Genomic DNA, 14744 nt, shown 5'->3' with positions numbered 1-14744 from the left:
CAAACAACACCTCACTATGGACCTGCACATACAAACACAACACCTCACTATAGACCTGCACATACAAACACAACACCTCACTATGGACCTGCACATACAAACACAACACCTCACTATAGACCTGCACATACAAACACAACACCTCACTATAGACCTGCACATACAAACACAACACCTCACTATGGACCTGCACATACAAACACAACACCTCACTATAGACCTGCACATACAATCACAACACCTCACTATGGACCTGCACATACAAACACAAACACAACACCTCACTATGGACCTGCACATACAAACACAAACAACACCTCACTATGGACCTGCACATACAAACACAACACCTCACTATAGACCTGCACATACAAACACAACACCTCACTATGGACCTGCACATACAAACACAACACCTCACTATAGACCTGCACATACAAACACAACACCTCACTATAGACCTGCACATACAAACACAACACCTCACTATGGACCTGCACATACAAACACAACACCTCACTATAGACCTGCACATACAAACACAACACCTCACTATGGACCTGCACATACAAACACAACACCTCACTATGGACCTGCACATACAATCACAACACCTCACTATGGACCTGCACATACAAACACAATAGCTCACTATAGACCTGCACATAGAAACACAACACCTCACTATGGACCTGCACATACAAACACAATCACAACACCTCACTATAGACCTGCACATACAAACACAACACCTCACTATGGACCTGCACATACAATCACAACACCTCACTATGGACCTGCACATACAAACACAACACCTCACTATGGACCTGCACATACAAACACAACACCTCACTATGGACCTGCACATACAAACACAACACCTCACTATAGACCTGCACATACAAACACAACACCTCACTATGGACCTGCACATACAAACACAACACCTCACTATAGACCTGCACATACAAACACAACACCTCACTATAGACCTGCACATACAAACACAATCACAACACCTCACTATAGACCTGCACATACAATCACAACACCTCACTATAGACCTGCACATACAAACACAACACCTCACTATAGACCTGCACATACAATCACAACACCTCACTATAGACCTGCACATACAAACACAACACCTCACTATGGACCTGCACATACAAACACAACACCTCACTATGGACCTGCACATACAAACACAACACCTCACTATAGACCTGCACATACAAACACAATCACAACACCTCACTATAGACCTGCACATACAAACACAACACCTCACTATGGACCTGCACATACAAACACAACACCTCACTATAGACCTGCACATACAATCACAACACCTCACTATAGACCTGCACATACAATCACAACACCTCACTATGGACCTGCACATACAATCACAACACCTCACTATAGACCTGCACATACAAACACAACACCTCACTATGGACCTGCACATACAAACACAACACCTCACTATAGACCTGCACATACAAACACAACACCTCACTATAGACCTGCACATACAATCACAACACCTCACTATAGACCTGCACATACAAACACAACACCTCACTATAGACCTGCACATACAAACACAACACCTCACTATAGACCTGCACATACAAACACAACACCTCACTATAGACCTGCACATACAAACACAATCACAACACCTCACTATAGACCTGCACATACAATCACAACACCTCACTATGGACCTGCACATACAAACACAACACCTCACTATGGACCTGCACATACAAACACAACACCTCACTATAGACCTGCACATACAATCACAACACCTCACTATGGACCTGCACATACAAACACAAACACAACACCTCACTATGGACCTGCACATACAAACACAAACAACACCTCACTATGGACCTGCACATACAAACACAACACCTCACTATAGACCTGCACATACAAACACAACACCTCACTATGGACCTGCACATACAAACACAACACCTCACTATAGACCTGCACATACAAACACAACACCTCACTATAGACCTGCACATACAAACACAACACCTCACTATGGACCTGCACATACAAACACAACACCTCACTATAGACCTGCACATACAAACACAACACCTCACTATGGACCTGCACATACAAACACAACACCTCACTATGGACCTGCACATACAATCACAACACCTCACTATGGACCTGCACATACAAACACAATAGCTCACTATAGACCTGCACATAGAAACACAACACCTCACTATGGACCTGCACATACAAACACAATCACAACACCTCACTATAGACCTGCACATACAAACACAACACCTCACTATGGACCTGCACATACAATCACAACACCTCACTATGGACCTGCACATACAAACACAACACCTCACTATAGACCTGCACATACAAACACAACACCTCACTATGGACCTGCACATACAAACACAACACCTCACTATAGACCTGCACATACAAACACAACACCTCACTATGGACCTGCACATACAAACACAACACCTCACTATGGACCTGCACATACAAACACAACACCTCACTATAGACCTGCACATACAAACACAACACCTCACTATAGACCTGCACATACAAACACAATCACAACACCTCACTATAGACCTGCACATACAATCACAACACCTCACTATAGACCTGCACATACAAACACAACACCTCACTATAGACCTGCACATACAATCACAACACCTCACTATAGACCTGCACATACAAACACAACACCTCACTATGGACCTGCACATACAAACACAACACCTCACTATAGACCTGCACATACAAACACAATCACAACACCTCACTATAGACCTGCACATACAAACACAACACCTCACTATGGACCTGCACATACAAACACAACACCTCACTATAGACCTGCACATACAATCACAACACCTCACTATGGACCTGCACATACAATCACAACACCTCACTATAGACCTGCACATACAAACACAACACCTCACTATGGACCTGCACATACAAACACAACACCTCACTATAGACCTGCACATACAAACACAACACCTCACTATAGACCTGCACATACAATCACAACACCTCACTATAGACCTGCACATACAAACACAATCACAACCCACAACCTCACTATGGACCTGCACATACAAACAATACTTTCTAGCCACCCGTGATGATCTGTAAAACATGGTGGTGAACTTCCACTTCGGTGGAATGTTAACTTAGTCATACATTGATGTCAATGGGAGAGTGAAAATTCTACTTACAGTTTCTCTCAATCGTTTACAAGCATTTTTTTGTGACAATTTTGTCCACAAGACACAGAGCTCTGTGGCCTTTTGCAAAACAGTAAATGCGTTTTTTTTTTAAATGTATTTGCCTCATCAAAACATAAATACATTCATCAAAACTATATTAAAACCATCGGTATCATCACAATCCAATTCCATGTATTCAATAACAAGGGCTGGTTTTCTCATTGTTTTGAAGATTGTTTTCCATTGGTGCACAGAAACACAATTCCCAACAGACATAAGGAAAGGGGAATATAATGGAGAATCACAACTGATATGAATGTATAGGCCATCAATCCACACCAAAGCAAAGCTGAATGTATAGGCCATCAATCCACACCAAAGCAAAGCTCTATAATGAAAGATCATGACCCCTGAGGAGTCACACAACTTCATTCTCTACATCTCTGCATGTCCGCAATATTATAAACTATCAGAACAAGATATTTCCAAATATTGGTATGACACCAACGGGGTGATGTAGAATGCTGTGCAAGTAGTATTTGCTGATTGACGTAAACAGTGAAAACAATTGCACACATTTCTCTTTTGTAATTGTGGATTCACTAATGACATTTTTTGTATTTAAAGTTTTGTAATAGACCACCTAAAATACGCAAGTCAGGCACTAAGGCAAGAAAATGATCAGAAATGTTGTAAATGAAATGATCATTGTTGTTCTGTTATAGATACGTTTTCAACACAGATCCAATGCTTGTTCGCCAATGAGGAAAAACAGGAAGTGGAAGTTTTGAATTCACCCCTTTAATTGTAACACATTTTTATTGCCATTCCCACAGAAACGTAGGGATGTAAATCCATGTCTCCTACCTGTCCAATACCTACCTGTACCTCCTACCTGTCTACTATGGGTGTAAATCCATGTCTCCTACCTGTCTACTGGAAGGTACTGTACCTAGCTACCTGTCCAATACCTACCTGTACCTCCTAACTGTCTACTGGAAGGTACTGTACCTAGTTACCTGTCCAATACCTACCTGTACCTCCTAACTGTCTACTGGAAGGTACTGTACCTAGTTACCTGTCCAATACCTACCTGTACCTCCTAACTGTCTACTGGAAGGTACTGTACCTAGTTACCTGTCCAATACCTACCTGTACCTCCTAACTGTCTACTGGAAGGTACTGTACCTAGTTACCTGTCCAATACCTACCTGTACCTCCTAACTGTCTACTATGGGTGTAAATCCATGTCTCCTACCTGTCTACTGGAAGGTACTGTACCTAGCTACCTGTCCAATACCTACCTGTACCTCCTAACTGTCTACTGGAAGGTACTGTACCTAGTTACCTGTCCAATACCTACCTGTACCTCCTAACTGTCTACTGGAAGGTACTGTACCTAGTTACCTGTCCAATACCTACCTGTACCTCCTAACTGTCTACTGAAAGGTACTGTACCTAGTTACCTGTCCAATACCTACCTGTACCTCCTAACTGTCTACTGGAAGGTACTGTACCTAGTTACCTGTCCAATACCTACCTGTACCTCCTAACTGTCTACTGGAAGGTACTGTACCTAGTTACCTGTCCAATACCTACCTGTACCTCCTAACTGTCTACTGAAAGGTACTGTACCTAGTTACCTGTCCAATACCTACCTGTACCTCCTAACTGTCTACTGGAAGGTACTGTACCTAGCTACCTGTCCAATACCTACCTGTACCTCCTAACTGTCTACTGAAAGGTACTGTACCTAGTTACCTGTCCAATACCTACCTGTACCTCCTAACTGTCTACTATGGATGTAAATCCATGTCTCCTACCTGTCTACTATGGGTGTAAATCCATGTCTCCTACCTGTCTACTATGGATGTAAATCCATGTCTCCTACCTGTCTACTATGGGTGTAAATCCATGTCTCCTACCTGTCTACTATGGGTGTAAATCCATGTCTCCTACCTGTCTACTATGGGTGTAAATCCATGTCTCCTACCTGTCTACTATGGATGTAAATCCATGTCTCCTACCTGTCTACTATGGGTGTAAATCCATGTCTCCTACCTGTCTACTATGGGTGTAAATCCATGTCTCCTACCTGTCTACTATGGATGTAAATCCATGTCTCCTACCTGTCTACTGGAAGGTACTGTACCTAGTTACCTGTCCAATACCTACCTGTACCTCCTAACTGTCTACTGGAAGGTACTGTACCTAGTTACCTGTCCAATACCTACCTGTACCTCCTAACTGTCTACTGGAAGGTACTGTACCTAGCTACCTGTCCAATACCTACCTGTACCTCCTGTACCTAGTTACCTGTCCAATACCTACCTGTACCTCCTAACTGTCTACTGGAAGGTACTGTACCTAGCTACCTGTCCAATACCTACCTGTACCTCCTGTACCTAGTTACCTGTCCAATACCTACCTGTACCTCCTAACTGTCTACTGGAAGGTACTGTACCTAGCTACCTGTCCAATACCTACCTGTACCTCCTACCTGTCTACTGGAAGGTACTGTACCTAGTTACCTGTCCAATACCTACCTGTACCTCCTGTACCTAGCTACCTGTCCAATACCTACCTGTACCTCCTACCTGTCTACTGGAAGGTACTGTACCTAGTTACCTGTCCAATACCTACCTGTACCTCCTACCTGTCTACTGGAAGGTACTGTACCTAGTTACCTGTCCAATACCTACCTGTACCTCCTAACTGTCTACTGGAAGGTACTGTACCTAGTTACCTGTCCAATACCTACCTGTACCTCCTAACTGTCTACTGGAAGGTACTGTACCTAGTTACCTGTCCAATACCTACCTGTACCTCCTAACTGTCTACTGGAAGGTACTGTACCTAGTTACCTGTCCAATACCTACCTGTACCTCCTAACTGTCTACTGGAAGGTACTGTACCTAGCTACCTGTCCAATACCTACCTGTACCTCCTAACTGTCTACTGGAAGGTACTGTACCTAGCTACCTGTCCAATACCTACCTGTACCTCCTAACTGTCTACTGGAAGGTACTGTACCTAGTTACCTGTCCAATACCTACCTGTACCTCCTAACTGTCTACTGGAAGGTACTGTACCTAGTTACCTGTCCAATACCTACCTGTACCTCCTGTACCTAGTTACCTGTCCAATACCTACCTGTACCTCCTAACTGTCTACTGGAAGGTACTGTACCTAGTTACCTGTCCAATACCTACCTGTACCTCCTAACTGTCTACTGGAAGGTACTGTACCTAGTTACCTGTCCAATACCTACCTGTACCTCCTAACTGTCTACTGGAAGGTACTGTACCTAGTTACCTGTCCAATACCTACCTGTACCTCCTAACTGTCTACTGGAAGGTACTGTACCTAGTTACCTGTCCAATACCTACCTGTACCTCCTGTACCTAGTTACCTGTCCAATACCTACCTGTACCTCCTAACTGTCTACTGGAAGGTACTGTACCTAGTTACCTGTCCAATACCTACCTGTACCTCCTGTACCTAGTTACCTGTCCAATACCTACCTGTACCTCCTAACTGTCTACTGGAAGGTACTGTACCCAGTTACCTGTCCAATACCTACCTGTACCTCCTAACTGTCTACTGGAAGGTACTGTACCTAGTTACCTGTCCAATACCTACCTGTACCTCCTAACTGTCTACTGGAAGGTACTGTACCTAGTTACCTGTCCAATACCTACCTGTACCTCCTAACTGTCTACTGGAAGGTACTGTACCTAGTTACCTGTCCAATACCTACCTGTACCTCCTAACTGTCTACTGGAAGGTACTGTACCTAGTTACCTGTCCAATACCTACCTGTACCTCCTAACTGTCTACTGGAAGGTACTGTACCTAGCTACCTGTCCAATACCTACCTGTACCTCCTAACTGTCTACTGGAAGGTACTGTACCTAGCTACCTGTCCAATATCTACCTGTACCTCCTAACTGTCTACTGGAAGGTACTGTACCTAGTTACCTGTCCAATACCTACCTGTACCTCCTAACTGTCTACTGGAAGGTACTGTACCTAGTTACCTGTCCAATACCTACCTGTACCTCCTAACTGTCTACTGGAAGGTACTGTACCTAGTTACCTGTCCAATACCTACCTGTACCTCCTAACTGTCTACTATGGGTGTAAATCCATGTGTCCTACCTGTCTGCAGACGCGGGACTTCTCCAACAGGTACTGTTCTATCTTAGCCCCTTCGATGGCCCCGCCCTTAGTGAAGTTAATGTCTATGTACTTCCCAAAGCGACTGGAGTTGTCATTGCGGATGGTTTTGGCATTACCAAAGGCTGAAAGAATAGCAGAAATTACAGTATGTTTGTAAAGGTAGTGAAGAGTAGAGAAAAAAAAACAAAGTTTCATTACGAAGCAAAGAACAGATTGAAATCACAATGAATTCATTATTCTGGTGCAAGAAGATCCCAGGCCTGATGAACGCATGAATCAATCAAAATCAATCAATGCTCTTTATGACAGCCTTTACCCTCCAGTATAGGGTTAGCCTCTAGTATCTGCTGTTCTATCCAGGAGTGTTGTCCACTGACAGCAGCCAGGAACTGCAGCATCAACTTAGTGCTCTCTGTCTTCCCCGCTCCAGACTCACCACTGAAACACACAGGGAACATTGTTTTTAAGGCTATACAATCTAAAATGTACTTTTCTAGATGATTTTTTACCATGGTCCTGTTTTTCAAACCTAGTTACTCCCCACAGGGGCAAAAACTCGTTGAATCAAAAAGTTGTTTCTACGTCATTTCCACCAAAACAAAATCAATGTGATGACGTTGAATCAACGTTGAAAACTGATTCCATTTGAAAAAAAAGTCCTCAATGTTGTTTTCAGTGGGGACCCATGATTCAGGGCAGGTGGGGCAGATTATAAATATTTTGGGGCCTGTAATGCATGTTATTTTAGCATTAATACGTGTCACATATCAGTTTGCAAACAATATAAACAAATATATAGTTATTATTGAGTTAATAAAGCCGCATACAAACACAGCCTCTTTTGTTGTTTTCTTCAGTAAGGCAGTTCTGTTGGGACGGCTTTATGTCGGCCCTAACAGTTTGTTGTCACCGTTATAGTGGAATTCATGTGTTGTTTAGTGTTGTGTTGTGCAGTGGCCTTGCTGGCATGCAACATTTTTTGTTGTTGTTTTCCCCCACCAAGATTTACATGCTAAAATCGCCACTGGTTATTTTAAGGCCACTTTTCGTTTTTATACCCAACTTTTGACCTAAACCCAATGACATGTTAATTTTTTTTGTTATTGATTTCACGTTAAAAATCAAGTTAGTTGACAACTCCACCAAATCTAGACGTTGAACTGATGTCTGGGCCCAGTATGTATACAACCTCCTGGCCCCCCTCCTCCCTCTCCCTCCCTCTCCCCCCTCTCCCCTTCTCCACCCTCCCTCTCCTCCCTCTCATCCCCTCCCCTCCCTCTCCACCCTCCCTCTCACCCCCTCCCCTCCCTCTCCACCCTCCCTCCCTCCTCCCTCCCTCTCTCCCCCCCCTCTCCCTCCCTCTCCCTCCCTCTCCTCCCTCTCACCCCCCTCTCTCTCCCCCCTCTCCACCCTCTCCCCCCTCTCACCCCCTCCCTCCCCCCTCTCCGACCTGATGACACAGCACTGGTCCTTCTTGTTGCGTCTCATGTTGAAGAAGCAGCTGTCTGCGATGGCGAACACGTGTGGCGGCAGCTCTCCCAGCCGACGGTCCGTGTACAGATGCACCTGCTCTGTAGTATAGAGAGGCAGCAGCTGGTACGGGTTCACTGCCACCAGAATGGAGCCTGTGTAGGTCTAGACACAGCACAGAGAGAGGAACGTTGTGGCTGTCACACACACACACACAGTGGTACTGAGATGGGTGATGTGAGAGTGTGTGTGTGTGTGTGTGTGTGTGAGAATGAGAGAGACATTATCAGCACTACTGATGAAAAGCGTGTGTGTGTCCAACAACACCACTCCATTAAACAACATTCAGTAACGCTACAGTATAACCCTTAGTGTCGCTTGCCTGAGAAAGAGGGCAATACAACCTCCAGACCAGGACACAGCGCACAGAGGGGTGTGGCTACTCAGTAAAGGAAGTGTTTATGATTTACTTTCCAGATACCATGACAACCAGACAACCAAATGGTTTGACATTTAAAGGCCTAGTGCAGTCAGAATTCAGTTTTTTTTTATCTGTGTTTTATCTCATATTGTACAACAGCTTTTACATTTTTTTGTTATCAGTGTTACTTCCTGACAGTTGCTGGTTGAAAATAATCTACACGGGACCTTCTAATCAGCAGGTCTGCATGAGGGCGGGAGTTTCGGCTTTCCGTGGTGACATCACCAGGCAGTAAATTGATTCATAGACCAATAATATAGACAGTTCCAAACCTCTCTGTTAATAACAGCTAGATTTCAGTTTTCCCCTTCCCAGACAGACCATTCCCAGACAGTCCTAGCAAAAGTCTTACTTGAGAAATAGTTTTTCTTTGCCCATTTCAATAGAAATCTATTACGGTAAAGTAAGAAATGATTTGATCATTGAAATAAAAACATTTGCATTGGGCCTTTTTACCCAGTTATGATACCAAAACCTACTATCTATAAGGTTAGAAAGTCACTGCAATGGGCTTGGTGTTCAGAAGCCACATCACATTTCATGTTTGCAACGTCATATAAAAAATTAAATATCAAACCAAACGTCGTCCCCTGTTTTCTATATTTCAAACAAGTCCTGATTCATGAAGGCAAGCAGACAGACAGTGGTTTAGGGTGTTGGCAGCTTGGCAGGGCAACACTGGGACGTTCTCATTCAACACATAAGAGGAACATTGGTCTCTATGGAGACAAACACCAGTGTGATTATCCTACACTACAGGGCAAAGTCTATCTCTCTGTCACAGCCAGAGAGGAATACTGTGCTGAGTCTACAACGAGCCTAAACCACCAGTCATCACGAACAAGCTAGTTATGTATCATTTATCGTGAATGGGGTTCTTTTTAACCAAGAAGATGACAGTTAAGTGATCAAACCTTATGCAAATATTTATGATCAGTGGTCTGTTAATAAAAATATATGCGGTTCTACCTGGATCTACCTGACTACCTGACTCTACCTGGTTTAACCTGACTCTACCTGGTTTAACCTGACTCTACCTGGTTCTACCTGACTCTACCTGGTTTAACCTGACTCTACCTGGTTCTACCTGACTCTACCTGGTTCTACCTGGTTTAACCTGACTCTACCTGGTTTAACCTGACTCTACCTGGTTTAACCTGACTCTACCTGGTTCTACCTGGATCTACCTGACTACCTGACTCTACCTGGTTCTACCTGACTCTACCTGGTTTAACCTGACTCTACCTGGTTCTACCTGACTCTACCTGGTTTAACCTGGTTTAACCTGACTCTACCTGGTTTAACCTGACTCTACCTGACTCTACCTGGTTTAACCTGGTTTAACCTGACTCTACCTGGTTTAACCTGACTCTACCTGACTCTACCTGGTTTTACCTTTCACACATCTCCGCAACTTCCTTATCGGTTGTTATCAACAAAGGCATAATTTGTACCATTTTGCATATCCCATTTCCAGCTGGGGGGAGGGGCAATGATTGTTTTAAGAAGTTAGCAAGGTGGATTACAGATACAATGATATGAATAGGGACTAAATAGTTGATATAGTACACTACAATATATGTATGTAATATACTAACATAGATGATACCGTCCTTGTGTCGGACCAGGAGGTTCCTGAGGAGCCCGGCCTCGTTGAGATCTCCCAGTCTGATCATGTCGTCCACTCCATTAACAGACGTAGGGTGCATGGGCCGGAATCCATCCTCTTTCTTCTTGTTGATCTCATGCTCCTGCAACGATCAATAACACTATCACAATATATCACAACATATCACAATATCAGGAGTAATACTTCATTCTGAGGCCAAAGATTTCACAGACAAAAAAAATTCACTTCAAATAACCCCCCCCCCCCAAACAAAATGTCCTCATGAGAAGTTATTTTGTGGTTCAAGACAAAATTGTAAACAGAAACCCCCCAAAAATGAGGACAGGACACAAAACAATATTTCACAAAAATATTCAGGTGTACAGAACAGGTACAGTACCTTCCAGTAGACAGTTAGGAGGTACAGGTAGGTATTGGACAGGTAACTAGGTACAGTACCTTCCAGTAGACAGTTAGGAGGTACAGGTAGGTATTGGACAGGTAACTAGGTACAGTACCTTCCAGTAGACAGGAGGTACAGGTAGGAATTGGACAGGTAACTAGGTACAGTACCTTCCAGTAGACAGTTAGGAGGTACAGGTAAGTATTGGACAGGTAACTAGGTACAGTACCTTCCAGTAGACAGTTAGGAGGTACAGGTAGGTATTGGACAGGTAACTAGGTACAGTACCTTCCAGTAGACAGTTAGGAGGTACAGGTAGGTATTGGACAGGTAACTAGGTACAGTACCTTCCAGTAGACAGTTAGGAGGTACAGGTAGGTATTGGACAGGTAACTAGGTACAGTACCTTCCAGTAGACAGTTAGGAGGTACAGGTAGGTATTGGACAGGTAACTAGGTACAGTACCTTCCAGTAGACAGGAGGTACAGGTAGGTATTGGACAGGTAACTAGGTACAGTACCTTCCAGTAGACAGTTAGGAGGTACAGGTAGGTATTGGACAGGTAACTAGGTACAGTACCTTCCAGTAGACAGTTAGGAGGTACAGGTAGGTTTTGGACAGGTAACTAGGTACAGTACCTTCCAGTAGACAGTTAGGAGGTACAGGTAGGTATTGGACAGGTAACTAGGTACAGTACCTTCCAGTAGACAGTTAGGAGGTACAGGTAAGTATTGGACAGGTAACTAGGTACAGTACCTTCCAGTAGACAGTTAGGAGGTACAGGTAGGTATTGGACAGGTAACTAGGTACAGTACCTTCCAGTAGACAGGAGGTACAGGTAAGTATTGGACAGGTAACTAGGTACAGTACCTTCCAGTAGACAGTTAGGAGGTACAGGTAGGTATTGGACAGGTAACTAGGTACAGTACCTTCCAGTAGACAGGAGGTACAGGTAGGTTTTGGACAGGTAACTAGGTACAGTACCTTCCAGTAGACAGTTAGGAGGTACAGGTAGGTATTGGACAGGTAACTAGGTACAGTACCTTCCAGTAGACAGTTAGGAGGTACAGGTAGGTATTGGACAGGTAACTAGGTACAGTACCTTCCAGTAGACAGGAGGTACAGGTAGGTATTGGACAGGTAACTAGGTACAGTACCTTCCAGTAGACAGTTAGGAGGTACAGGTAGGTATTGGACAGGTAACTAGGTACAGTACCTTCCAGTAGACAGTTAGGAGGTACAGGTAAGTATTGGACAGGTAACTAGGTACAGTACCTTCCAGTAGACAGTTAGGAGGTACAGGTAAGTATTGGACAGGTAATTAGGTACAGTACCTTCCAGTAGACAGTTAGGAGGTACAGGTAGGTATTGGACAGGTAACTAGGTACAGTACCTTCCAGTAGACAGTTAGGAGGTACAGGTAGGTATTGGACAGGTAACTAGGTACAGTACCTTCCAGTAGACAGTTAGGAGGTACAGGTAGGTATTGGACAGGTAACTAGGTACAGTACCTTCCAGTAGACAGTTAGGAGGTACAGGTAGGTATTGGACAGGTAACTAGGTACAGTACCTTCCAGTAGACAGTTAGGAGGTACAGGTAGGTATTGGACAGGTAACTAGGTACAGTACCTTCCAGTAGACAGGAGGTACAGGTAGGTATTGGACAGGTAACTAGGTACAGTACCTTCCAGTAGACAGGAGGTACAGGTAGGTATTGGACAGGTAACTAGGTACAGTACCTTCCAGTAGACAGGAGGTACAGGTAGGTATTGGACAGGTAACTAGGTACAGTACCTTCCAGTAGACAGTTAGGAGGTACAGGTAGGTATTGGACAGGTAACTAGGTACAGTACCTTCCAGTAGACAGTTAGGAGGCACAGGTAAGTATTGGACAGGTAACTAGGTACAGTACCTTCAAGTAGACAGTTAGGAGGTACAGGTAGGTATTGGACAGGTAACTAGGTACAGTACCTTCCAGTAGACAGTTAGGAGGTACAGGTAAGTATTGGACAGGTAACTAGGTACAGTACCTTCCAGTAGACAGTTAGGAGGTACAGGTAGGTATTGGACAGGTAACTAGGTACAGTACCTTCCAGTAGACAGGAGGTACAGGTAGGTATTGGACAGGTAACTAGGTACAGTACCTTCCAGTAGACAGTTAGGAGGTACAGGTAGGTATTGGACAGGTAACTAGGTACAGTACCTTCCAGTAGACAGTTAGGAGGTACAGGTAGGTATTGGACAGGTAGCTAGGTACAGTACCTTCCCTTCATCATCGAAGAGCTGCAGCTTTCCAGTGTCGGTCAGCTTGACCTCGGCTCCGATGGGCACCCCCTGACCAGAGTCTACCCACACCCATTCACCCTGGGAGGAGGCAATGGACACAGTCAATACTGAGAATACTGGAGTACATACTGAGATATAACTAATGAAAAGTCACCTACATAGACATGCTATGAAAGACATTGTTTCAAATCTTTTAACTATTTCCCCCCAATAATGTTAAAATTCAGTCTGTGACATATTTTTTTTTGTCAAAGACAATGTTGAGGATAGGACCTGTTACAAATCATACAAGCAAATCTTCAACATTTTGTATGAGGAAAAGTACAGTAATACGCATCTTACCTTCCTCAAAACCACCATGATTAAAAATGTCTCGTCTCCAATCTATAGATTTAGAGAAAAAAAACACAGGTGTGTATGATTCCATATTGTATGGAAAAGTGTGACATTTTGGATACAGACAATATATAAGTTCTATAAAATGGCTGCCATGTCAGCCAGGACCGCTCCCTTTTACAGTAAAACAATACTGACACATTGTGACACCAGACGGTTATGTCCTTGTGATTCCTGATCCAATAAATTGAATTTAAGTTTAGGTTTTACTGTCGTCTCATATTAATCAAATGATTCAATAGAATCTGAATCCCATTTAAATCCCATTAAGAATCAAACCCCATAACAACACATGTGGACATGTTAAAAATGTGATCATATGACATTTTATTTGACCTTTATTTTACCAGGTACATCTTATCACTGGTAATATTATGGCTGTCAGCACACCACCATTAGAAGAATCAAAATAACTTATGGCAATTATAACTTAAGACAATTATGGTTCAAACCACCCCCTATAGCAGCCCATGTCTTACCTGTAGAGGTTATATTGCTGTAGAGGTCTGTAGAAGCTCTCCCTGGTCCTTTAGCCAGTTCAGTCCTCAGCCACCGTTCAATTGTCTGTCCTGTCTAGTCCACCAAGATAAATAAAAGAGAGAGTACTGTGAACCAGGAAGACAGCGAGCTATG

The 14744-nt window shown here is 43.6% G+C and overlaps 1 protein-coding gene and 1 long non-coding RNA gene across 4 annotated transcripts in view; both read right to left on the bottom strand.

The window, feature by feature from the left end:
- The window catches only part of myo7ba (myosin VIIBa), an 87223-nt gene extending 72479 nt beyond the window's left edge, over positions 1-14744 (bottom strand). For all 3 annotated transcript variants that reach the window (XM_029708314.1, XM_029708315.1, XM_029708316.1), the window contains exons 1-7: positions 14591-14744; positions 14058-14099; positions 13692-13793; positions 11016-11168; positions 8917-9101; positions 7783-7904; positions 7446-7588 (exon numbers count right to left, since the gene is read on the bottom strand). In XM_029708314.1, the coding sequence (XP_029564174.1) occupies positions 7446-7588; positions 7783-7904; positions 8917-9101; positions 11016-11168; positions 13692-13793; positions 14058-14075 (723 nt within the window). In that variant the 5' untranslated portion in view covers positions 14076-14099; positions 14591-14744. The remainder of the gene's footprint in view (positions 1-7445; positions 7589-7782; positions 7905-8916; positions 9102-11015; positions 11169-13691; positions 13794-14057; positions 14100-14590) is intronic.
- LOC115158896 (uncharacterized) lies at positions 5010-5934 on the bottom strand. Its single transcript, XR_003868770.1, has 3 exons — positions 5882-5934; positions 5414-5531; positions 5010-5073 (listed from the first exon to the last, which is right to left on the bottom strand). It is a non-coding gene; the product is annotated as an uncharacterized LOC115158896 (long non-coding RNA).

The sequence above is a fragment of the Salmo trutta genome, chromosome 22 (assembly GCF_901001165.1).
Source record: "Salmo trutta chromosome 22, fSalTru1.1, whole genome shotgun sequence".
In the NCBI taxonomy this organism is placed as follows: domain Eukaryota; kingdom Metazoa; phylum Chordata; class Actinopteri; order Salmoniformes; family Salmonidae; genus Salmo; species Salmo trutta.
This window is presented reverse-complemented; position numbering and strand designations above follow the sequence as displayed.